Raw genomic sequence first — 27,574 nt, 5'->3', positions numbered from 1 at the left:
CAATGGGGCAGAAGGTTATGTGTCGTTGTGATTCTGGATGGCCATATAGCTAGCAACAATGACAAGAAACTGCCATGTGGGGAATAGTGAGTGGCTCGTTTCAGTTAGTTTTACCTTGTTCTGGCTGCCATGTCTTGTTTTGAGGTGTTTCGACTGATACCATGTCTATGCTAATATGGCAAAAATCTGCTAGCTAGCTAACCGACAACTGAAACGATGCTCATTGTGCAAATTTATGTTTTCAATAAACATTGGAGACTAAATATAGTTTACACGTTGTCAACAATCTAAGACAACCCCATCTGTTTTGCCCTATAGTTGAGCACGTGTCGGTTTTGTTGCCAAACAACCAACTGATCTATATGAGTTCATGGAGGAGAGGTGACCACCACAGGGGGGCGCTGTGGCCCAGGGGACAGATGGAGGACAGAGGGATGAACACACCCTTGGAGGAGAGGGACGTCTTGGAGAGGTTGAGCAGACGAAGGCCTTTGTTGAGACGACACACCAGCTGGATGAGGTTGGACACTCCTGGGATAAAATAAACACACCTGAGAGTGTCAGAATGAAACACACACACACACACACACACACACACACACACACACACACACTGCTCACGCACACACACACTGCTTACACTCACGTCCACAAACAAACAGTCACACACATGAACATGCAAAGATCAGAGTAAGCGCGCACAATCACACACCCTTGACCTCCCCCGCACATGATCAGCAAAATGAACACATACACACAGGTATAATCTACGCAGACGACAAAGCGAGTCTAGTACGTCTATAGGCACACAGGCACAAACACACAGTGATGTGAGTGGAAGTGACAGGTGAAATAGGCAGATTCTTACTGTACTAACGAGAGTTCCTGGCATGCATACAACCCTGACACACACACACATTAATAGAGGGCACGCGCGCAAACACACACATCTGCCAAGTCAAATCAAATCCAATTGTATTTGTCACACGTGCCGAATACAACAGGTGCAGACCTTGCAGTGAAATTCTTACTTACAAGCCCTTAACCAACAATGCAGTTTTAAGGAAATCCCCCCCCCCCCCCCCCCCCCCCAAGAGTAAGAGATAAGAATAACAGTCATAAGAGACGGTAGCAGCAACTGTATGTACAAAACAAGCTACGAACAACGCAACAAAAAACAACAACAAAATAGCATGGTTGGTTAAGAGCCGATAAGATGGCAGCCCTCCGCTCTGGCGCCATCAGCCCTACAAGCAAACAGCAAACACTGAGAAAGATGCACCCAGACTGGTATTCAAACACATGACTGATGCACCAAAAGAGTGAGAGACGTGCCACTGAGGGGCCAGTACCTTGGTTGTCCAAGGTGTTGTGGGCCAGGTTGAGAGAGTGGATTGCAGAGGCAGGATTCTCTGACAGAGCCGTCGCCATTTTCTGAGGGAAGTCTCTAAAATAGCAAATGTAGAGAGAAGGATTAAAGATGGTTTTGATGATTCCAGTGATCCATTATGCATCTGTGTATATCTGAGTCATGGAAGATAAAAAGCTCAACTCAGCACTGAAGTCGGGGCGGTGAAGACAAGAATTCGAACAGATAAAAAGAGAGGAGATGAAAGGGAGAGAAGTGGCAGAAACAGGAGGAGGGGAGGAGTGGAGGAGACTCACGATTTGAGGCCAACGTTCTCCAGAGTGAGTTCCTCCAGACTGCTGGACTTACTGATGGTGTGAAGGACCTGCTCCACCACCTCTGACCCCTGGGGACAACAAACAGAGACATCGCTACATAACTGGACAAGCTCCTTGTGGATAAAACACACTTTTAACCAACTCAAAAATATATAAAACCTTCTAGTCCAGTCTAAACACAAATGGATGTTCTCAGGCAGACAGACAGACAGACAGACAGACAGACAGACAGACAGACAGACTTCTGAAACATAACCAGATGTCAGAGGCAATCAGTAATGTGCAATGGATAGTTACAATGCGCATGTCTGTGCAGTAGAGCTTGGTGAACCAAGTGTTGTACGCCATGGAAGCCACCATCACCGCCAGGTCCCTGAAATTGACACACACAATTTCAGGCTTAGATTTATACAACAGAGTGGTATCAACTGGAAATACTCATCAAAAACTCATTACACTCCCACAGCCAAACCCAGCAAAACAAATGAATCAGAGAGAGCCATATGGATGGCTTCAGAAATGATGTATGATTCTGCAGCACACTCTCCTTGTTGGAGAGGGAGGGCCTGAGGAAGGAGAGAGGGCAGAGAGAAGGATCAATTTGGCTGACTGAGAGAGGCCAGGTCAGTGGATTACTCAGTGTGAGGTGCAACAGAGCTATGTTTCGATCCTGGCCAACGGCCTAAAACCGTTTTATCCTGCCCAACACACAATTTGTCTAGTGGAGGGGAGGGAGAGAGGGAGGGAGGGAGGGAGAAAGGAAGAGAGGCAGAGAGCGAGAGAGAGAGAGAGAGAGAGCGAAAGAGAGGGAGAGAGAGAGAGGCAGAGAGAGAGATGAGGCAACAGACAGAGAGACCAACAGAGAGGGAGAGAGCGCTCTTAAAGGGGAACGCCCTCCCTCCATTACAGCGAATCATTAGCGCCCAGTCCAGTGTAGCATGGCTGAGGGCTGAGTTCTCATTTCTCATGCCATTGTGGAAGGGACTTCACTCTGGCTGGCTAAAGGGTGTGTGTGTGTGATGGTGTGCGTGCATACGTGTGCATGCATGTGTACAGTATGAGTGTGTACACTCCACAACCTCTCCCAGTGTTCCCCACCAGCCAACAGCAGCTCCCTCATACACCAAACTACTAGCACGATTTCCCTGAATCAACAATTCCATTAAAAGTGTGAGCTGCACTTCCAGCTCATGTGTAGAAGAGAACTGTTTACTACCACTATTGGTCCCCTTGGGGCCTGTAGGGCACGAGAGCATGACAGTCTGCCAGCTATACTCCAGAGAGAGACACACACACACAGACACACAAGCATGTATGCTGTCACACACGCACGCCCACACACACACACACACACACACACACACACACACACACACACACACACACACACACACACACAGGAACCAGGTTTAGCTGCTGCAGAGTGCCCAGTGTGAGAGCGACGTCTGAACCAGCTATTGCTGCAGGGCCACACAGGCAGCAGAGAGAGAGAAATGTACCCACTTTCATAGCACAAAGAATGAAATGAAATAGAAGAGGACGACAGTCAGCAGAAAAAGCATGGCCGTGTCGGAGGCTGTAACTGTAGAAGGCAGAAATCAGAAAGGATTTGGGTGGGTGGGTGGGTGGGGGGTGGGGTGGGTGGGGTTTGGATGGACACGGCCCAGAGGGATGACCACAATTGCCTCCTGGCAGGGAGACAGGAGAGGCGTAGAGTTCGGGAAGGCCAGCCCACAGGAGGTGGTGGAACTTGGCTTAAACTAGAGCACCTCACACGGGTGAAGTCCCATGAAAGCTTTACACTGTACCCCTGACACTCACTTACTGACATAGTCCCATCCGAGAGCAGAGTGGGGCTGAAATGTAAGTGGACAGGACTAGAGGAAGGGCGTAGAACAGCAGTATTCTGAAGCATCATTTTTGCATACAGAACAGGTGGTGTACCTGCTGTCCAGGTGGCTGAAGTCCAGCAGGTTGAACTCCCTGTTGTCCTGAGAGTGATAGATAGTGTCCACATCCTAAGAGAGAGGGGAAGTTGGGAGGGTGGGAGGGAGGGGAGAGAGAGAGGGAGGGGAGAGTGAGCGATAGAATAGAATCAGGTTACAAATATGACGGTATCAACTCCATTGATTGAGCACTACAGTCGGTTGATGTAATTCATGTGGTTTTCTTACCCACTGCACTTCCTCCTTACAGCCGATGCCGTTGTAGTCGCACAGAGCTGCGTAGGTCTCAGAGAAACCGCCTGAGAGCAACAGAAAGAGAGAGAGAGAGAGAGAGGATGAGGAGAGAGGGCAAGAGAAGAAAGAGAAACAGAGCAGGGGGGGGGGAGTTCATATTGAGTTGAGATGAAAGACAAGAGCATGAAAGAACTTGAGCTAGAGATATTAAAAATGATCCCTGATCACATACAGTCATAGAATAGTTGGTTCTAAACACAATAACATATGCTCCGGGTGAATTCAAAATTGTGTCACCGACTCGACAACGAGTGTGAGTTTTGAGAGGGAGTGAGTAGGCGGTTCACCACAGGTTCTCTGAGTCTCTACAGATGATTCGGAGTCCGGTGAAAACTGGAGGACTCCATCAGAGACGTCCCCCTCTGCTCGGCAGATGGTCGGACTGCGAGAGATGGGAAAGGGAGGCAGAGAAGGAGGAACGAGAAATAAGTAGAAAGATATTAACATCTCAGTCGGTGAACAAGCCATATGGATACAGTATGCTGCATACTACACATGTTGGTGACATGCCTTTACTGCTACATTAAACACACTGTGTCCTTAATCAAGTTGTGTAGTAAACCCAATACTACTACTACCCTGCTTAAATCTCTGAACCTGTCTGACTTCACCTCTGACCCTAATCCTTACTTTAGCTCAATAGCCCTAACTACTCTTTACTTTAACCTTCTGTAGTGCCTTTAACTGCATTCTCTCTGTATCCTGTTAAATGATCCGATGGAAAACAGATATTTTGGTATATTATGTACTGTAGATGAGTCTCAATGATCAATACCCAGTGCAGAGTCAATCCTGATGATGTTACAGTCTGCAGCCAGGCTCTCTCCCTTCTTACAGACTACATAGCACGGTTCGTAGCAGTAGGTGATTCCACAAGCGAGACTTACGCATACATGGAGTTATTGAATATTCGTGAGAGGGCAAAGTTGATATGGTTCATCATGTGATCAAGGTCGTCTTGTGACTGCAGTCTCAAGGAGTGGGTCGATTTGTCTGTGTCTATGACAACCTGAAAGGTGTGAGTTGACATCACTGAGATTAAACAGGGCTAAATGGAAACGATCATTTCAGAGAGTTGAGAGTTGCCCGATAAACACTGAGAAAACGAGGCAGATGGTTGTGGTTGTGGGAATAAAACAGTCTCTCACCTGATGATCTGGATAAGTGTTCATTGCTCGAATTTCCAGGAAGTTGAAAGTAACCTCCACCTGAAATGATGTTGATATTGTGCATTGTAATTGATATGACCAAGTTATCCCTTTACTAAAAAAAGATGATAATAATCTTCAGAATCATCCTCATACTCATCATCATCAAAAACAACACTATTAGTCTATTATTACTTTTTTTAAATTGTGAAATACCTTGGCGGGGACTTTGACAACAAATAGATACATTCGCCATGTTGCCAGAACCTAAAAAGTGAAAAGATGAATTTTGCTGTCAGACAGAAGGAAATACCAATATAGGGCACCAACCACCATATCTGTTTACTCAAACATCACATTACTCAGTCTTGAATAGATGTTACTTCCTAGCATTTTTGAGACATTGTGATGCTGACATTTCGTTACTTAAGGTAGTTATTTCCAATCGATTCTAGTGTCAATGTGTCACAGCTTGAATTGATTTAGGAGTTAGGAGTTGAGGAGACGCAGGGGGAAACAGGAGAAAAAGCACAACAAAAATCCAGTTTTATCCAGATCAGGGGATTACCATTAAGTGGTTGGCAAGAGGGAAAGTGGGCATATATTCAACGTCGAGTCTGCAGAAGTAATTAATCGCATTCATAATTCAAACGTCCTAATTAGCATACCCCGTCCACGCCTTTATTACACACACCCTGCATCCCTCCATCCTTAAGTCTATTCTTTGCCCTCGCCTTCCCAAATCTTAACCAAATTCCAGTCGGTTCTCCTTTTCTTTAACACCTCTCCTCTCTCACCCCCTGCCATCCTTCCATTTCTTTCTCTATGTAAATCTGTTCTTTATTCCAACAAACTATCTTTTTAAGCCTCCCATCTCACCATCCACCTCTCTGTGCATTGTACCCTCCCTCCCTACCCCCGCCGCCCACGCCCCCCTCTTCTCTACTCTCTCCTCCCCGTCACTCTTGCCTTTCTTATTCGCTTGGAGGTTTCTTTTCTGTTTCTGCTCTGTCACTTTCAATTCCTCAAGGCCTCTCTGTGCTGAATCGTTAATGGCAACCCACCGTGGGGCAGAGAGAGAGAGAGAGAGAGAGAGACAGAGAGAAAGAAACAGAGAGGCTAAGGAGAAGGACAGCGATAGAGGGAGAGATGGAGACAACAGATTTCCCATGAATAAAGTCCTCATATTGGACATCTCTCCACGCTATTCTTAGCTAAGTTAGCACGTCGACAGTGGATCAAGCTGTATCAGATGAGACTGCCAGGAAAGCCCGGCAGCCAGGGAGTTGACCCTGCGGTATGACAGAGGAAAGACAGGCAGCCTCAAGAAACCTCCTTTGAAACAAGGCCTTTTGAGAGCCCCTATTACAGAGATTGTTATTCACATCAGAATACCCTGACATGTTGGAAAACTCAGTTATATAAACCTTATCAGAGAACAGCAGTGGAGAGAACACTTTTTATGATAGCTGAGAGGCTTGGAGTGAGAGAGAGAGAGAGAGAGAGAGAGAGAGAGAGAGAGAGAGAGAGAGAGAGAGAGAGAGAGAGAGAGAGAGAGAGAGAAAGAGAGAGAGAGAGAGAGAGAGAGAGAGAGAGGAGACAGCGATGCAAAGCTTTTGTCATCAGACACAAAAGATAGGCGCGTAAACACAGGCATCAATAATGTAGGTCTTATGGTGGGCTTTGATTTGATTGAGTGAGAGGTTGAACAGCCTGACATGGGGTTTGCATCTTCAAATATAATTAGACATCTATTCAGATATTATTATTAATACCAATCAATGGATTTCTGATTTTGGTTAAGAGTATGTTTGTTCAAAAATAAGTGCCAATCAAAATCAAGGTTAACATGTTGGATATTGGAATTGAATACAAACATTGGAGAAAGCAATAGATCTAGAATTTTTTTATTTTTTTAAATACACCTTTTTTTTACATACATTTGTATTTGTATTTTTGACTGGTGGCTGGTACTGTAATACTCCCACTTGTTTAGTACATTCAAGGTACTGTGTGCCGAACTGTAAACTTTGTTTGGCAGACCTAATCAGAGACAGGTGTCTGAGCCTGCGGCTATGGAACCATGACCAGTTCACCAGACGTGCTACCTTGTTCTGAAACCGCTGTTTTTGACCCTCTCTCTCCCACTCCTCCCTCCCTCTCTCTCTCTATCTCACCTGCTGTCTCGACCTCTGAATGCTCGGCTATGAAAAGCCAACTGACTTTGAAAAGCCAAGCCAACTTAACTCCTGAGGTGCTGACCTGTTGCACCCTCTATAAACCCCTGTGATTATTATTTAACCCTGCAGGTCATCCACCAACGTTTGAAACGTCTTGAAGAACAATCTGGCCTTAATGGCCATGTACTCTTATAATCTCCACCCGGCACAGCCAGAAGAGGACTGGCCACCCATCAGAACCTGGATCCTTTCTAGGTTTCTTCCTAGGTTCCTGCCTTTCTAGGGAGTTTTTCCTAGCCACCGTGCTTCTACATGTGCATTGCTTGCTCTTTGGGGTTTTAGGCTGGGTTTCTGTACAAGCACTTTGCGACATCTGCTAATGTAAAAAGTACTTTATAAATACACTTGACTGATTGAACTGTCCAATCACAACCTTGAAGAGAGGTTGAAGAGACTGACCTTGAAGAGACTGATTGAACTTTTCCCCATTGTCTGTGAAATCTCATCAGACTCCTCATACATAAACAGTAGACGGTTCTCCAAGCTGCTCTGAGATGACCAATCAGAATCCTAATATCTGAGGGGAGATGACTTTGGCCGAGCCGGATCAGACAGTCAATGTGATACCTGGGTGATGAGATAGGGGGACTTTAACCTGGCCGTCTGAGACATACAGGGAGAATCTTAAAGAGGCAGAGGAGTCGAGTCTTAAAGAGAATCTTTAGAGACGGGAGTGTCTGTGATGGGGGCTGCAGAGGTGCCTTTCCAGCCATGATGGCACAGAGTCAAACACTCACAGTTCAAAGAGCCAGGCAGAGCCAGAGTGGGTCTGTGGGGAGGGAGTGTGGGTAGGCAGGCCGGGAGGGAGGGGGATGGTTTGGCTTATATTAATCATAAGCTATCAAGCTCTGGGTCTGCACTTCAAACGAGACCTGCAACGCTTCACATCACTGCCTCTGGGAGACGAGGCCAACCTAGGCGTACAGGCACTTTAACGAATAGAACTAGCAAAATGGAGCTCAATTAAATGAAGATGAAATTGATGTCAATATGGTTGAAATACAATAGACATGTAGACTATACTGACTGTATTTATCTGTTAATGCATTCATCTCGGTTTTCATTTGAAGCATCTTTGTATCCTCCAATTGCAAAGACATTGGTAACTTTCTATTTGTGGTCCACTTCATTCTGAAGTTTATCGGCGGTCACAGAGATTGTGTGTTTAGCGGGGATCTTCTGTGTATAAAGAGACGCGAAAGGGCAACAAAAAAAGCATCTGCCGATGCACTTAGCATTTTCAAGTGCGACTTTATTACGAATAAGCCGTATCTCACCCAGAAGCAGTCTTTGTTGTCGCAGGTGATTTTAACCAAGCACCTTTAAAACACATCTTGGGAACAATTCATTTTAAAGGGGTCCTCATTACAGTGTAATTACATATGTAATTACACTGTACCAAGTATTGTAATTAATTGTAATTATTTATGGTTACACTGTACTAACAAAATGCAACTGGTGGTAACTTCAGTCCGTAATTACAGAGGCGTAACCACGAATGCGTGTTACAAATCAAATCAAATTGTATTTGTCACATACACATGGTTAGCAGATGTTAATGCGAGTGTAGCGGAATGCTTGTGCTTCTAGTTCCGACAATGCAGTAATAACCAACGAGTAATCTAACCTAACAATTCCACAACAACTACCTTATACACACAAGTGTAAAGGGATGAAGAATATGTACATACAAATATATGAATGAGTGATAGTACAGAACGGCATAGACAAAATGCAGTATATGGTAACAAGTACAGTATATACATACGAGATGGGTAATGTAGTGATACATGTATTACATAAAGATGGCAAGATGCAGTAGATGGTATAGGGTACAGTATATACTGTACATATGAGATGAGTAATGTAGGGTATGTAAACATTATATTGAGTGGCATTGTTTAAAGTGGCTAGTGATACATTTTTACATCAAATGTTCAAGTTTTCCGATAGCATCCAAACGCACCATTTGTCAGCCTGCACAAACCACCGTATAAGTGTTAGCCAATGTGATGCCCCGGCCCAGGTCAGGCTTTTGTGACATGGTGAGGTAGGACCCAGGAGCAGAGAAGAGAATCAGGTCAGGAACCAATGGAAAGGAAAAACGTAAACACCTTTCTGGTCAAAAGTCAAACCAGTGGACACAAAGTAAAACTTGGGGAAACAACAAACACTATGATTCGATAACTCACTCAGGAGACAAACACACATGGCGACGAAATCAAGTCTCTACAAAGGCTGACAGAAAACGCATCTCTCTATAAAGAAAACATAATTAGTAACAGAAAGCACCAGGGTCATTACAGTCTCTAGGACGGTCTCTGCCCGGTCTCTGCCCTCTACCCGGTCCCTCGGTCTCTGCCCTCTACCCAGTCCCTCGGGTGACAGGTGGAACCATGACAGCTTTGGTTTAAAATACATGAAAGCTACTGAGCGCTATGACAAAAGACGGAGGGTTTAAATCATTTGTATTAATTTCTTGTTAAATCATTGAACGGTGCATTTGACGTGGAAAACAACAGTAGCTAAGGACGGCAGGGAGGAGAATTAGGTCGCTTGTTTTAGTACTGCCCATACAGTGCATTCCGAAAGTATTCAGACCCCTTGACTTTTTCCACATTTTGTCACCTTACAGCCTTTATTCTAAAATGGATCAAATATTTGTTTTCTCATCAATCTACACACAATACACCATAATGACAAAGCAAAAATAGTTTTTTAGACATAGACAAATAGAAATATCACATTTACATAAGTATTTCGACCCTTTACTCAGTACTTTGTTGAAGCACCTTTGGCAGCATCAAGTCTTGGGTATGACGCTACAAGCTTGGCACACCTGTATTTGGGGAGTTTCTCCCATTCTTCTCTGCAGATCCTCTCAAGCTCTGTCAGGTTAGATGGAGAGCGTCGCTGCACAGCTATTTTCCCATCTCTCCAGAGATGTTCAATCGGGTTCAAGTCCGGGCTCTGGCTGGGCCCCTCAAGGACATTCAGAGACTTGTCCCGAAGTCACTCCTGCGTTGTAATGGCTGTGTGCTTAGGGTCATTGTCCTATTGGAAGGTGAACCTTCACCCCAGTCTGAGGTCCTGAGCGCTCTGGAGCAGGTTTTCATCTAGATCTCTCTGTGGGGCCTCCCGAGTGACACAGTGGTCAGGCGCCACTACAGATCCAGTTTCGATTCCGGGCTGTGTCGAAGCCGGCCATGACCAAGAAACCCATGAGACGGCGCAAAATTGGCCCAGCATCGTCCGGGTCAGGGGGGTGGGTTTGGCTGGCTGGGATGTCCTTGTCCCATCACGCTCTATCGACTCCTTGTGGAAGCCGGGTGCATGCACGCTGACTTCAGTTGCTAGCTGTACGGTTTCCCCCGATACATTGGTGCGGCTGGCTTCCGGGTTAAGTGGGAAGTGTGTCAAGAAGCTGAGTGGATTGGCAGGATTGCGTTTCAGAGGACGCATGGCTCCCGACCTTTGCCTCTTCTGAGTCCGTACGGGAGTTGCAGCGATGGAACAATTGGATATCACGAAATTGGGGAGAAAAAAGTGGTAAAAAGTGGTATAAAGTAAAAAAATATATATATAATTAGGATCTCTCTGTACTTTGCTCCTGTAACGGTCGTCGATGGTGGAAGAAGGTGAGGACCAAGGTGCAGCGTGGTATGTGTCCATATTTATTAAAATGAACACGGAAATAACAAAAATACCAAAGAGAAACGACCGAAAACAGTTCTGGCTGATGCAGACACACAACAGAAAACAGAAAACAATCACCCACGAAACACAATAGAAAACAGGCTCCCTAAATATGGTTCTCAATCAGGGACAACAATTGATAGCTGCCTCTGATTGAGAACCATACCAGGCCAAACACAAAAATAGAAAATCATAGAAAAACTAACATAGACAACCCACCCAACTCACGCCCTGACCATACTAAAACAAAGACATAACAACAGTCTTAAGGTCAGAACGTGACAGCTCTGTGAATCTTTTCCTCGATCCTGACTAGTCTCCCAGTCCCTGCCGATGAAAGACATCCCCACAGCATGATGCTGCCACCACCATGCTTCAACATAGGGATGGAACTGATTTCCTCCAGATGTGACGCTTGGCATTCAGGCCAAATAGCTCAATCTTGGTTTCATCAGACCAGAGAATTTTGTTTCTCATGGTCTGAGAGACCTTTAGGTGTATTTAAGAAAACTCCAAGTGGGCTGTCATGTGCGTTTTACTGAGGAGTGGCTTCCATCTGACCACTCTACCATAAAGGCCAGATTGGTGGAGTGCTGCAGAGACAGTTGTCCTTCTGGGGGAACTCTGGAGCTCTGTCAGAGTGACCATCGGGTTCTTGGTCACCTCCCTGACAGAAGCCCTTCTCCTCCGATTGACCAGCTCTAGGAAGAGTCTTGATGGTTCTAAACTTCTTCTATTTAAGAATGGTCACTGTGTTCTTGGGGACCTTCAATGCGGCAGACATTTGGGCACCCTTCCCAAGATCGGTGCCACTATACAATCCAGTCTCGGAGCTTTCCGGATAATTCCTTTGACCTCATGGCTTGGTTTTTGCTCTGACATGCACTGTCAACTGAGGGACCTTTTATAGACAGGTGAGAACAAGTTCTCATTTACAACTGCGACCTGGCCAAGATAAAGCAAAGCAGTGTAACAAAAACAACAACACAGATTTACACATTTACACATTTAAACAAACATACAGTCAATAACACAATAGAAAAATCTACGTACAGTGTGTGCAAATGTAGAGGTTAACCCAGGCACCACTCCCATTCCCCAGGCGCTCGCATTTGTTGACTTCTGTAACTGTAAAAGCCTTGGTTTCATGCGTGTTAAAATTAGAAGCCTCCTCCCTAAGTTTGTTTTATTCACTGCTTTAGCACACTCCGCCAACCTGGATGTCCTAGCCTTGTCTGAATCCTGGCGTAGGAAGGACACCAAAAATCCAGAAATGTCCATCCCTAACTATAATATTTTCAGACAAGATAGAGCTGCCAAAGGGGGCGGAGTTTCAATCTGCTGCAGAGATAGCCTGCAGGGTTCTGTCATACTATCCAGGTCTGTGCCTTTTGGAACACTGTATAGTTCATGGAGAATAAGAGCACCTCCTCCCAGCTGCCCACTGCACTGAGGATAGGAAACACTGTCACCACCGATAAATCTACGATAATCAATAATTTCAATAAGCATTTTTCTACGGCTGGCCATGCTTTCCACCGCTTCTCCTTCAACCAAATCCAGACAGCTGATGTTCTGAAAGAGCTGCAAAATCTGGATCCCTACAAATCAGCTGGGTTAGACAATCTGGACCCTCTCTTTCTAAAATGATCCACCAAAATTGTTGCTGCTGGAGATTCTCTGATCCAACTCTACGTAGTCGACACCATTCTGTATACATCTGGCCCTTCTTTGGACACTGTGCTTTGGAAACAAACCTCCAAACAAGCTTCAATGCCATACAACACTCCTTCCGTGGCCTCCAAATGCTTTTAAATGCTATTAAAACTAAGTGCATGCTCTTCAACCGATTGCTGCCCGCACCCTCCCGCCCGACTAGCATTACTACTCTAGACGGTTCTGACTTAGAATATGTGGTCATCTACAAATACCTAGGTGTCTGGTTAGACTGTAAACTCTCCTTCCAGACTCACATTAAGCATCTCCAATCCAGAATTTATTCTAGAACCGGCTTCCTATTTCGCAACAAAGCCTCCTTCACTCATACTGCCAAACATACCCACGTAAAACTGACTATCCTACCGATCCTTGACTTTGGCGATGTCATTTACAAAATTGCCTCCAACACTCTACTCAGCAAACTGGATGTAGTCTAACACAGTGCCATCCATTTTGTCACCAAAGCCCCATATACTACCCACCACTGTGACCTGTATGCTCTCGTTGGCTGGCCCTCACTACATATTTGTCGGCAAATCCACTGGCTCCAGGTCATCTAAAAGTCTTTGCTAGGTAAAGCTTCATCTTATTTCAGCTCACTGGTCACCATAGCAACACCCACCCGTATCACGGGCTCCAGCAGGTATCCAAAGCCAACACGTGCTCGTCCCCAAAGCCAACACATTTTTTGTCTTATATCTAGCATACAGGTCACCTTATATATAGCATACAGGTCACCTCTCTAACTTTAAGCATCAGCTGTCAGAGCAGCTTACCGATCACTGTACCTGTACACAGCCAGTCTGTAAATAGCCCACCCAACTACATCATCCCTATGTTGTTACTTATCCTCTTGCTATTTTGCACCCCAGTATCTCCACTTGCACATCATCATCTGCACATCTGTCACTCCAGTGTTAATGCTAAACTGTAATTATTTATCCTCTATGGCCTATTTATTGCCTTACCTCCCTACTCTCCTACATTTGCACACACTGTACATAGATCTTTCTATTGTGTTATTGACTGTACGTTTGTTTGTGTAACTCTGTGTTGTTGTTTTTGTTACACTGCTTTGCTTTATCTTGGCCAGGTCGCAGTTCTAAATGAGAACTTGTTCTCAACTGGCCTACCTGGTTAAATAAAGGTGAAATATAAAGGTGAAATAAAAATAAATAAATAAAAGGAGTAGGATAAGGGTATGACTAAAGGCTATAAGAATTAGTCGTCTAGTGTGTACGGAACAGAGAGTAAAAGGAGCAGATTTCTGGGCGCGGAAGAATAGATTCAAGGAATAATGTACAGACAAGGGTATGGTAGGATGTGAGTACAATGGAGGTAAACCTAGGCATTGAATGACAATGAGATACGTTTTGTCTCTAGAGGCACCATTTAAGTCAGGTGAGGCCACCGCATGTGTGGGGGGTGGAACAAAAGTGCTAGCTAAAGCATATTGAGCAGGGCTGGAGGCTCTACAGTGAAATAAGACAATAATCACTAACCAAAAGAGCAATAGACAAGGCATATTGACATTAGGGAGAGGCATGTGTAGCTGAGTAATCATAGGGTCCAGTGAGTAGCTAGGCGAGCTTGAGCCACGGTGATTCAGACAGCTAGCGGGCCGGGGTAGCAGGCTAGCAGAAGGGCCTCTGGGGACGCCGCAACGGAAGAGCCTGTTGAAACCACATTGTACGGTTATGTCGGCAGACCAGTCGTGATGGATCGGCGGGGATCCGTGTTGGCAGTAAAGGGTCCAGGCCAATTGGCAAAAGAGGTATTGTAGCTCAAGAATTGGCTGATGGACCTCTTCGGCTAACCGGGAGATGAGCCTAGCTCGAGGCTAGCTCCAGGCTAACTGGTGCTTGCTTCTTCAAAATTAAAGTTGATCTTACCCCTAAAAAAATACTAATAAAATAAAAAGGAGGGCAGAGCAGGGCAGGGCAGGGCAGGGCAGGCCAGGGCAGGGCAGGGCAGGGCAGGGCAGGCCAGGGCAGGGCAGGGCAGGGCAGGCCAGAGCAGGGCAGGGCAGGGCAGGCCAGGGCAGGGCAGGGCAGGCCAGGGCAGGGCAGGGCAATTGGGAAATTACTTTTTTTTTACACATTCATAAATAGAAAAATTGTGAGATATTCATTCAGTGTTTACCTATTTTTTTTAATATATATGTATATTATTTATTTATTCAATTTTACCCCTTTTTCTCCCCAAAGTATCCGTACGGGCTCGGGAGAGACGAAGGTCGAAAGTCATGCATCCTCCGATACACAACCCAACCAAGCCACTGCTTCCCAACACAGCACGCATCCAACCCAGAAGCCAGCCGCACCATAGTCGGAGGAAACACCGTGCACCTGGCAACCTTGGTTAGTGCACACTGCACCCGGCCCGCCACAGGAGTTGCTGGTGCGTGATGAGACAAGGACATCCCTACCGGCCAAGCCCTCCCCAACCCGGACGACGCCAGGCCAATTGTGCGTCGCCCCACGGACCTCCCGGTCGCGGCCGGCCACGACAGAGCCTGGGCGCGAACCCAGAGTCTCTGATGGCACAGCTAGCGCTGCAGTACACCAACCACTGCGCCACACGGGAGGCCCGTGTTTACCTAATTTTGAGCCTATTGGTTGAATAATGGTTATTTCACCATGTAACTTTGCAAGGGTTTCACGGTTGAAGAACATTCTCACTTTTGGATGGGATGCATTGGTGCTCTTATTTATTTATCCCAGGAATTTTGGCATCACGTCAAGATCTGCCCATCTACGCAATGCACTCAAAATAACGACGACCTCGAATGTGTCAACAATTTGTGTTGACACTGCAGTAAAATGTTGATTATGCTACACTAAAGCTACCCGTTCAAAAAACATAGTTGACTTAAATAAAGTTACTTCAAAAAAATGTGTTCACTACAAACAAACTACTTTGTGAAAAATTATAAATGCCATAGCCTATACATTGCAAGAATCGATCCCTTTGGGGTCATCTGATAACAGAATGTTTAATTTAAACACAAAAACTGTTTCAAGTTAGAATTAGGCAGGTCTGACACCACTACATGGCACCACTACACCACAACTACATGGCAAAAAAAAGTCATTAAGGACTGAAAACACTACCTAGATTTGAATTTAGTTCAACTATCACCAAGCTATTGCAAAATGTTGTTAAATTACAAGTTGAACTATATGTAGTTCCCTACTCCAACACTGCAACGAGGTTAGCTAGCTAGTTAACTTACTTAATATCTACAGAATATACGTTCCATGCCTTGACAGCTATCATTACCTAGCTAGCTACCTAAAGCTGGCAAATAGCTAGCTAGCTGGGCTTGATGGTCTTAACTTCCCTGAACCTTGTTCTCAGGGTATCTGTACAATAAATGGTATTACACGGAGGGGCCCACCAAAGGTGTGTCTTCAGCCCTCTACTGTACTACCTGTTCACCCACGACTGCGTGGCTTTGCAGGGAGTTTTTCCTAGCCACTGTGCTTCTACATCTGCATTGCTTGCTGTTTGGGGTTTTAGGCTGGGTTTCTGTACAGCACTTTGTGACATCGGCTGATGTAAAAAGGTCTTTATAAATACATTTGATTGATTTATTGATTGAATCAAATCGAATCAAATTTTATTTGTCACATACACATGTTTAGCAGATGTTAATGCGAGTGTAGCGAAATGCTTGTGCTTCTAGTTCCGACAATGCAGTAATAATACGAGTAATCTAACTAACAATTCCAAAACTACTACCTTATGCACACAAGTGTAAAGGGATAAAGAATATGTACATAAAGATATATGAATGAGTGATGGTACAGAGCGGCATAGGCAGGATGCAGTAGATGGTATCGAGTACAGTATATACATATGAGATGAGTATGTAAACAAAGTGGCATAGTTTAAAGTGGCTAGTGATACATGTATTACATAAAGATGCAGTAGATGATATAGAGTAAAGTATATACGTATACATGTGAGATAAATAATGTAGGGTATGTAAACATTATATTAAGTAGCATTGTTTAAAGTGGCTATATTTTACATCAATTCCCATCAATTCCCATTATTAAAGTGGCTGGAGTTGAGTCAGTGTGTTGGCAGCAGCCACTCAATGTTAGTGGTGGCTGTTTAACAGTCTGATGGCCTTGAGATATAAGCTGTTTTTCAGTCTCTCGGTCCCAGCTTTGATGCAACTGTACTGACCTCGCCTTCTGGATGATAGCGGGGTGAACAGGCAGTGGCTCGGGTGGTTGTTGTCCTTGATGATCTTTATGGCCTTCCTGTGACATTGGGTGGTGTAGGTGTCCTGGAGGGCAGGTAGTTTGCCCCCGGTGATGCGTTGTGCAGACCTCACTACCCTCTGGAGAGCCTTACGGTTGTGGGCGGAGCAGTTGCCGTACCAGGCGGTGATACAGCCCGACAGGATGCTCTCGATTGTGCATCTGTAGAAGTTTGTGAGTGCTTTTGGTGACAAGCTGAATTTCTTCAGCCTCCTGAGGTTGAAGAGGCGCTGCTGCGCCTTCTTCACGATGCTGTCTGTGTGGGTGGACCAATTCAGTTTGTCTGTGATGTGTACGAAGAGGAACTTAAAACTTACTACCCTCTCCACTACTGTCCCATCGATGTGGATAGGGGGGTGTTCCCTCTGCTGTTTCCTGAAGTCCACAATCATCTCCTTAGTTTTGTTGACGTTGAGTGTGAGGTTATTTTCCTGACACCACACTCCGAGGGCCCTCACCTCCTCCCTGTAGGCCGTCTCGTCGTTGTTGGTAATCAAGCCTACCACTGTTGTGTTGTCTGCAAACTTGATGATTGAGTTGGAGGCGTGCGTGGCCACGCAGTCGTGGGTGCACAGTGAGTACAGGAGAGGGCTCAGAACGCACCCTTGTGGGGCCTCAGTGTTGAGGATCAGCGGGATGGAGATGTTGTTACCTACCCTCACCACCTGGGGGTGGCCTGTCAGGAAGTCCAGTACCCAGTTACACAGGGCGGGGTCGAGACCCAGGGTCTCGAGCTTGATGACGAGTTTGGAGGGTAAAAGCTGTAGTCGATGAACAGCATTCTCACATAGGTTTCCTCTTGTCCAGATGGGTTAGGGTAGTGTGCAGTGTGGTTGAGATTGCATCGTCTGTGGACCTATCGATATGCTGATACAATTTAGGGAGTCTTGTTTTCAGATTAGCCTTGTTAAAATCCCCAGCTACAATGAATGCAGCCTCAGGATATGTGGATTCCAGTTTGCAAAGAGTCAAATAAATAAATAAACCTAAGATGACCTGGGGTATCAATGTAAGAAATAACACGTAAAAAAACAAAATACTGCATTGTTTCCTAGGAACGCAGGCAGGAATTGCTCCATCCACAACCACAAGGCCCTCCAGCAGGTAGTGAAGACAGCCCAGTACATCACTGGGACCAAGCTCTCACCCATCCAGGACATCTACTCTAAACATTGCCTGAGGAAGGCCCTCCGCATCATCAAGGACCCCACACACCCCAGCCACGAGCTGTTCACTTCCTTACCATCAGACTCAGAGACAGTTTCTATCTACAAGCCATCAGATTACTGAACACTTGAACTGGACTGACCACCTGCACTGACTCTCCTCAGCTTAGCACTCCTCCACACACACACACACACACACACACACACACACACACACACACACACACATTCACGCTAAACACACACATAAAATACTTCAGAATTTAAACACTTGCCCCCCAACCACCCCTTTCCTAAAACACGTGTAAATATTGGACTATAAAATGTGCCTTCCTGTCTTATACTTGTACTGAACCCTTTACTTTTTGTTCATATTCTTATCTTTTATTCTTTCTTATTGTTGTTGCAATGTCGAGCAGGAACCTGCAATGAAGTATTTCGTTGGACGGTGTATACCATGTGTGTCCCGTAAATACTACTAATAAAACCTGAACTAGTAACAATGGTTTTTGTGAACCAGCTCTGAGATTTAACTATGCTACTACGAAGTCCTAACGATCAATTTAGACTTAAGATGCTTTTGAGAAACCGGGCCCTGGCCGCTCTAATCTAGGATCCCGTCTCTCTGGCTCTGAAGAACGGGTGTGTGTGCCTGCATTCACACAAAATCCCCAGTGTCTCTTGGGAATTTTGTGTGTATCCGCACCAGTGTGTGTGCGTGTATGTGTGCGCGCGCAGGTGAGTGTATGTGTGTACACGTCCTCTTGAGTATGTGTGTGCGCACGAGTGCGAGCAGCCACCCAAACACATGCACTTGTGCGCACACACATACTCACGGAGACGTGCACACATACACACACGCATGCGCACACACACTGGTGCGCAAACACACAAAATCCCCAAGAGACACTGGGGACAGTCTGCTTTCACCCAGGTGAACCCAGCATCAAAAGGACACAACCTTTCCATCTTCCCTGGCAGACAGTCTGGCAGAGAGTACGGGCGCGTTTGAAAGCACAGCTGCCCCAGGTCCTGCTCTATAAGCAGCCTTTAAAAAGAGACGGAGAGAAAGAGGGAGAGATGGATAGAGAGAGATAGATTGGAGGGAGGAGGCAAATGAGGGAGAAAATGCTGGCTTTAAAACACATCTTGTAGCAGATTTTGCTCACATAAAAGTCTGCACAACCCTAACTCAAAGAGACTTACAACCGAGCCCTGTGGAACATTAAAGGGATATGGGAGAGGGGAGGGAGAGAGTGGGGCGAGAGGGGGGGGGGGGTTACGGAGACTAATACATTCCTGTTTATAGACAGAGCAATATTCCTGTAGTAAGACATCTATCATCAGATCAACAGATCAATCATACCACCATTAGAGGCCTGCCATTTACAGACATCCAACCATTACGGCATGCCCCAACAGGTACTCTGTTCTATCCAACGATGATGTGCATGTGTCAACCTCTTTAGCTGACTACCAGAACTCACATGACAAAAAGCCATCTTGGTTCAATTCAAGCATTTTCAGTCTTCATTATGTGGTGCTAATACAAATCCGAGTGAGGTACTCTGTTGTGTTTAAGATAAACAGTTTTCCTTCTCTCTTGCCATTGAATGTCTCTACAAGTAGCCTACTCTGTTGACACATCCCTCCTTGTACCTTGTAGTTACAGGAGACTAGCAGAGAATGTGGAGATCTAAGTGGAGAAAAGGTTTGAGACAACCGACTGTGTTTGGAGTGTCACACTGTAGCGATCACATCCCAGTAATAGGGCCTTTATTAGTGAGGAGAGAGGGAGCTGGGAACCAATGACGGGCGAAATCGAGCAAGGGATCGAGATAAATAATGGACGAGGGTAGAAAAGGCAGCAATTGGGTCATCAAAACACATCAGATTTCTTCCTTCCTTTCCCTCTCTCCTCCGTTGCTCTGAGCTCTCATCACCCCTTTCCCTGGTGCCCCCCTCGACTCGCACCACCCCTCCTTCTCCTCTGCCCCTCCCTCCTTCACTCCTCTCAGTCTTTGAAGATGTTTTGTTTTTGGAGTTGGCGCTAATCTTCAAATGAGTGCTCCGAAATGCATGCCCTCTGTGTGTGTCCCAGTTTGTGTGTGCAATGACAGGGTGTGTTTATGCGGTTGTTTGTGCATCAGTGCGTATGTTGTTACTCTTCGTAACGTTGCCCTCAGCACAATGGTGTATGTCTTGCTGAGCATACTATATGTCTGTCTGAATGAAATGTACTAGGAGGGTGAGGCTGTCTGTGTGCGTGTATGTGTGCGGGTATGTGTGTGTACATGTGTCTGTGAGGCACAGCGGGACAGCTGGAACAGGAGACGTACACAGACAGCTGAATACCAGCACAACCCCAGAGGGAGAAAGGACACAGAGAGAGAGAGAGAGAGAGAGACAGGGAGGGAGGGACAAACAAAGAGTAGATGAAGTGTAGTAGACTACGTATTCAACAGCGAGCTCACTGCATGCATGCCTGTGTGTGTTTTAGACACCCTACACTTTGTTCCAAAAGCTCTGTCCATTTACAAACATTGACATATGCACAATACACATGTAGGCCTCTATGCGATGTTTTACTTGTCATCATGCCATGCTACGCCATAAGTGTTTTCAGAAGTTGCATTAGCAAAACCCATTTAGACTAACATTCTCCTGAGGCCAAATTGAGTTCTGTTCAGATAAAGGAGGGAGCAGAGTGGTTCAACACAGCTCTATGTGTTGAGATAAAGATGGAGGAGGGGAGGAGGGGGGGGGAGAAGGGCAAGATGAGAGATGATGAGGAGGGAGAAAAGCGAGAGAGCAGGGAGCGGGAGGGGAGATGGGAGAGTAATAGAGATGGACAGATATGGAGGAGAAGAAAAGGAAACAAAGGCTAGACAGAGGCAAAAATAGAGGGGGTGAGTGGTAATGACAGCTTGTCTTCCCTCTACCCAGCACCAGTTTACTCTCAGCAGTAAGAGGAAATGAGCTTGTGATCTTACTCCTCTACGACCCTTGTGTCATGTGTGTGTGTGTGTGTGTGTGTGTGTGTGTGTGTGTGTGTGTGTGTGTGTGTGTGTGTGTGTGTGTGTGTGTGTGTATGCGTGTGTGCGTGTGTGCGTGCGTGCGTGCTTGCGTGTCTGTCATTAGTAACTGATACGGGTGACTAATTGAGGATGTCTCAAAAGCAGCAATGTCCGGAAGTGTGTGTGTTGCCTCGCACAAGCTGCTAGGACACCTTTCAGTCCGCTTACACACCCTCAGGCACACACACACTGGCATGAGCACACGCGTACACAGGGGCACGCACGCACACACACACACACACACACACGCACACACATACACACCATCCCCATGCCTCTGGCATTAGAGGCACACTGCCACTTCTAATAAAGGTTTAAAGGATGGACTCAATGCCCCATGGTGTCCCGTTTGCTCCTAGGGGAGTGTGTGGACCACCAAGCTTGAATGCCCGATTAAAATGGATTGTACTCTAATTTAAAGTTCAAAATACACTACATTGACCTGAGATATAGAATCCAAATTTCTGACAGTAGAGTTTATTGTGAAGGGGCCTCACCAGTATCCTGTCCTCTGATTTGCCGTGCTTGGTGTCCTGCTTTACAGCTCGCACAAACTTGATAGATTGTTTATCAACGAGCCTCCTGATGCTCTCTGTGGAAAGAAGGCATGAAACAAAAGTCAATACTGCAAGTAAATTCCTCTCTCACAAAAACGCTCTCTTACAGGCAACATTACAAACACCACGGCACAGACACACATACACAAGAAAACATGAGGAAGCGAAACTGGTTTTATATTTAGCCCCAGAGATGGAACTGATTTGGAGGTACAGTCACACTATGAGACAAAAGAGACAGAGTGGCATGGCAAACAGCTTTAGTAGAATGTTATGTTAAAGGAAGTTTTATCAAAGTTTTACCAAATAGTTGATACACATCACACTATTTCTTAAGCTGCCATATCCAAAAGACACCTTAAGCTTTCAAACACTAAGGCTGCGTTTACACAGGCAGCCCAATTCGGATCTTTTTTTCACTAATTGGTCTCTTGACTAATCTGATCATCTCTGGAAAAAGATCTGATGTGAAAAGAGCTGATGTGATTGGTCAAAAGACGGAAGAGGGGGATGGGGACAGAGGAGGGAGAGACGAGGAAGGATCAGAGAAAGACAGAGAGTTAAGGCAGCTGTAATCAACTTTAATCTCTGTAAAAGCTCAGACACAGCGATAGGATTGTCAAACATTTGCCTGCCGACAGTATTTAGCACCCGTGAACAGTCAATATTTTTTGTGTTCCAATAGCAAAGACCTCATCAGCCACTAAACCCTGTTAAAATTCTCCAAACCAGAAGGTGGCAGTAGCGTTATTTGCATATCCGAGCATATTGCTTATGGTCTAGATTCAAAGCTATCTGCGCTAATGTTGCTATTTTGTAGAAAGCCCTTGTTGATACTATGGCCACAGCTACATTCACTGCCTAGCAAGAATTCACTCTCCATAATCGGAGGGCCTGTTGTCCGGACCTCTGGCAGTCTCTATGGGGCTGCCACAGGGTTCAATTCTCGGGCCGACTCTTTTCTCTGTATATATCAATGATGTCGCTCTTGCTGCGGGTGATTCTTTGATCCACCTCTACGCAGACGACACCATTCTGTATATATCTGGCCCTTCTTTGGACACTGTGTTAAAAAACCTCCAAACAAGCTTCAACGCCATACAACTCTCCTTCCGTGGCCTCCAACTGCTCTTAAATTCTAGTAAAACGAACTGCATGCTCTTCAACCGATCTCTGCCAGCACCCGCCCGCTCGACTAGAATATGTGGACAACTATAAATACCTAGGTGTCTGGCTAGACTGTAAACTCTCCTTCCAGTCACATTAAGCATCTCCAATCCAATGTTAAATCTAGAATTGGCTTCCTGTTTCGCAAAAAAAGCCTCCTTCACTCAAAATAGCCTCCAACACTCTGCTCAGCAAATTGGATGCAGTCTATCACAGTGCCATCCGTTTTGTCTCCAAAACCCCATATATTACCCACCACTGCGACCTGTATGCTCTCGTTGGCTGGCCCTAGCTTCATATTCATCGCCAAACCCACTGGCTCCAGGTCATCTTTGCTAGGTAAAGCCCCACCTTATCTCAGCTCACTGGTCACCATAGCAGCACCCACCCGTAGCACGCGCCCCAGCAGGTATATTTCACTGGTCACCCCCAAAGCCAATTCCTCCTTTGGCCGCCTTCCCATCCAATTCTCTGCTGCCAGTGACTGGAACGAACTGCAAAAATCACTGAAGCTGGAGACTCATATCTGTCTCACTAACTTTACTAACTGCTAACTGCTTTGACAGCACCATCCCTTAACTTACCTAATTTGCACACACTGTATATAGACTTTTTTCTATTGTGTTATTGACTGTATGTTTGTTTATTCCATGTGTAACTCTGTGTTGTTGTTTGTGTCGCACTGTTTTGCTTTATCTTGGCCAGGCCGCAGCTGTAAATGAAAACTTGTTCTCAACTGGCCTACCTGGTTAAATAAATGTGAAATAACATTTTAAAATGCTGCCAAACATACCCTCGCAAAACTGACTATCCTACCGATCCTTGACTTCGGCGATGTAATTTACAAAATATCCTCCGATAAAGCTCCGCCTTATCTCAGCTCACTGGTCACCATAGCAACACCCACCCGTAGCACACACTCCAGCAGGTATATTTTACCTGTGTAAACAGCCCATCCAACCAACGACCTACCTCATCCCCATATGTGTTTTTGTTTTTCTGCTGTTTTGCACACCAGTATTTCTACTTGACCATCCTCATCTGCACATATATCACTCCAGTGTTAATTGCTGAATTGTAATTACTTCACCACTATTGGCCTATTTATTGCCTTACCTCCTTACTTCATTTGCACACACTGTATACAGATTTTTCTATTGTGTTATTGACTGTACATTTGTTTATCCCATGTGTAACTCTGTGTTGTTTTCATCGCACTACTTTGCTTTATCTTGGCCAGGTCTCAGTTGTAACTGAGAACTTGTTCTCAACTGGCCTATCTGGTTAAATTATGGTTGGTTTTTCAAAATTTTAAATCCCATTATGCCAGTGCCAGCCCATAGCCAAATGTTTAGCTAGCTAGCTAACATTAGCGCATTTGCTAACTAGCAAAAATATTTTGTATTGTATTTTTTGTACCCTCCCATAGTCTACATTGCATATGAAGTGTGACTGGTTCATCTGTAGATGAAAATACCCTCTTTTTCCCTTTTTTTGTTGGCACCCCCACTTCGGGGTTCGTTCTCTCTGATTGGCTCAAAGTCAAGTTGTTGGCCACTGACGAGCATTGCGATTCTACAAGTAGAATTGGTAGGTTAGTCGCTGCCGGGTCGGCAAGCAGTAGATAACGCTTTTGTTCTAGCAAGAAAAGGAACAGCCTGCCACTATGATAAGTACCTGTCGGCAGTACCTATCGGCAATGAGATTCTCAGTGTGTTTCATGCTTAAAAACCACTCAATTAAAGCCCTTAACACTCAACATTCCCACAGAAGGCCCGGCCACAGCATATACTGAACTACCATTAGAGAGAGAGGAAGGAGAGAAAGAGATGGGAGAGGAGAGGATGAGTTAAAACCTAGCCAGCAGATCCGACCCGCTTGCTTACAGCTTCATTTGGGTCGAACAGGCTTCCTGCGTAGATTCAAATATAGTGGAGCCAGCACAAGATCATTTTCGCAAAACGTAGCATGAATTTTGAATAAGTGGGACACATTTTGCATTTCAGTCTTCTGTAACCTCTTTCAACATCTATCCAACACATTAGCCCAACACATTTCTGAAATCCTCAAGATGTTTCCTAATCACACAGAAAAACTCATGTTGATATCATATTCACAGAGGCATGACACACTCATTTGTGTACACTGAGTCCAAACCATATTTTCTGTTTGCATTTGGTAGACTACGACAGCAGGTTAGATGAACTGGGACACGATGATTATAATCCTGATTGTACTCCAATGACAATTCAATTCAATTTTGTGTGATTGGGAAACATGTGTTGGGATAATATATTGGATAGATGTCTGAACAGGTTACAAATCCACTTTTTCTGAATTCACTAAAATAACTGTACCAATAACAGTACTACAAAAAAACATGTTTACAGGATATAGTACTACAAGCCGACAACAACAAAAATGATTGAAATACAAAAGGTAAACAAAATATTGGCAACTTTTTAATAGTATGCACATTTACATAACAATTTGTGATGATTATTTATGACAGTTTTATAACCTTAACATCAAAACAGAAAAAAATCTATGTCACTTATCATACTGTGTGCTTCGCAGGGTGAGCTCCCACCTTGACGCTTGCTCTGTGATGTCACACCAATGAAGTGATCATGTGGTTTCTCTGCAAGGGCTTAGTCACAATAGTGTTGACTTTCTCTCGTCAGACCAATGAATAAATGTGTCAGGATTAAACTGTGCCAGTTTATATGACCTCCCACTCTTTCTGATTTCACCCTGCCTCAATCCAGGAATGAAAAATGCATTGTACTCCCATGTTACACTGACAAGGTTGAACGACTGCTTGCTTAACAGTCGCTCAATCTTCTCAGTGTAACAGTTGTAATAACTGGACAATTCGGAGTACAATGTTGATTAATGTGCACTGTCCCTGTAAAAAATTAAATAAACTCAAACTCGCAAACTCGATGCACTTCTCATCCCTGGATTGAGGGACGTTTTCTGAGACATTTCTGGTGCTGGCTCCGCCGTGTCTTCATCGACACAGGAAGCCTGTCTGAACCCTAGCGTAGCTGTAAGCAAGCGGGTCGGATCTGCTGGCGAAGTTAAAAACCTGCCTTGATTGTCTAATGGAACTGCTCTTTCTCCATGAGTGCCCACCACACATCCCTTCCTTCCTGTCTCTGTACCTTTAGCTCTGACTGGTCATTACCACAGCCAAATCCAGAAACAAACAAGGGATTAATTTGCCGTCACGATAATTAACAGCGAGAGACACCCTTTTAACACCCTTCTGTCCAATGGTGTCAGTTGGTGTGTGTGCGTGCAATGTGTTTGTGTGTGTGTATATGTCAGACACTACCATTGTGCTGGCATGTGTGACCAACGTGAGTGTGATCGTGCTTGTCACATGTTTAAATATAACTCTCAGTGTGTGTGTGTGTGTGTGTGCATGTGCGTGTGCGTGTGTGTGTGTGTGTGCGTGTGTGTGTGTGTGTGCGTGTGGGTGGGTGTGTGTACTAAACAGTGGTATGCTGAGCGCTGCACACCCTAAGGGCACTATAGCCCATCTCTTCAGCGTAGAGGGCCTCTCAATGCAAAAACTCATGCCTGCAAGCTTCAAACAAAATGATTGTTCCACATAACACCCCTACACACAAACACACTCAAAGGAAAACTATTAAAGCCAAGGCAAAGCACCCAGAGACACGCACAGGCAGGCACGGATTTGCAGTAACACACATCCAACCAACTCGCTACTGACAGAAGTGGGGTTTAATAACCGTTTAAAGTATGATTGTGGTAAACACAGAGCAGGCAGCGGGAACCAAAGCAATCCCAACGTAGCCTGTTTATTTCGATTCGGATCGATAGGAATAACAGGTTATCATTCCTGACGTGGGCTTACACAGGAGAACATGGAACGTCAAAGAGAGTGACATGTACAATAAAATAACCATTGGAATTCACAACAGCGATAGGCTCTGTATTCTGCCCAGGAAATATAGTATGTAGGCTACAGCAGGTGTTGAGCATTACAGTGAATTTAAAAGAGCAGTTTTGCGCTTACCTGTGTTTTCTCTGCCGACGTGAACGAAACCTGCAGCGGTGGTCTCTTTAGAGGCCATAGCGCGCCCTGACGCGTCCGTCTGCGCTTCTTATTATCAAGGGAGAGAGCCGCTAATGCGTTTCAACTGGCAATCGGAGAGTAGCGCGGGCGACTCCAGTTCCTATAAACATATCAAATCGGGGGGAGAGACAGATAGAGCGAGACAGATAGAGAGAGAGAGAGAGAGAGAGAGAGAGAGAGAGCGAGAGAGAGGGGGGGGGGGGGGATGCATCAGTCAACGCAAGAAGCATAGACCCAAGGGCTTCAGATATTACTTTTAATATTTGAGGGAAAATAAAATAATAACACTATAATCTCGAATCTCAAATAATCTCAACACTAATTCTAATATCAAAATTAATAATCACTCCATTTTGCTTCATTAGATAAATAACTTTTGGTTAATTTCATTCATATCAAGAAATAGCCTACAGTACCGCCCATTGTCAATATATGGCCATGGAGACAGTTTTTTTGTGAGCTGGGTGGTTGCCAACAATTATTACACAGTATGGAC

The 27,574-nt window shown here is 45.2% G+C and overlaps 1 protein-coding gene across 5 annotated transcripts in view; it reads right to left on the bottom strand.

The window, feature by feature from the left end:
• Positions 1-27,188, bottom strand: part of LOC139376266 (capping protein, Arp2/3 and myosin-I linker protein 3-like) — a 43,613-nt gene extending 16,425 nt beyond the window's left edge. For all 5 annotated transcript variants that reach the window (XM_071118613.1, XM_071118614.1, XM_071118615.1 and 2 more), the window contains exons 1-12: positions 27,019-27,188; positions 21,744-21,838; positions 5,291-5,341; positions 5,075-5,134; positions 4,814-4,935; positions 4,214-4,308; positions 3,861-3,931; positions 3,631-3,704; positions 1,984-2,059; positions 1,666-1,754; positions 1,353-1,447; positions 445-531 (exon numbers count right to left, since the gene is read on the bottom strand). In XM_071118613.1, coding sequence (XP_070974714.1) covers positions 445-531; positions 1,353-1,447; positions 1,666-1,754; positions 1,984-2,059; positions 3,631-3,704; positions 3,861-3,931; positions 4,214-4,308; positions 4,814-4,935; positions 5,075-5,134; positions 5,291-5,341; positions 21,744-21,838; positions 27,019-27,076 — 973 coding nt within the window. In that variant the 5' untranslated portion in view covers positions 27,077-27,188. The remainder of the gene's footprint in view (positions 1-444; positions 532-1,352; positions 1,448-1,665; positions 1,755-1,983; positions 2,060-3,630; positions 3,705-3,860; positions 3,932-4,213; positions 4,309-4,813; positions 4,936-5,074; positions 5,135-5,290; positions 5,342-21,743; positions 21,839-27,018) is intronic.
• Positions 27,189-27,574: the final 386 nt, after the last annotated feature.

Source organism: Oncorhynchus clarkii, chromosome 20, assembly GCF_045791955.1.
Source record: "Oncorhynchus clarkii lewisi isolate Uvic-CL-2024 chromosome 20, UVic_Ocla_1.0, whole genome shotgun sequence".
NCBI lineage: Eukaryota > Metazoa > Chordata > Actinopteri > Salmoniformes > Salmonidae > Oncorhynchus > Oncorhynchus clarkii.
This window is presented reverse-complemented; position numbering and strand designations above follow the sequence as displayed.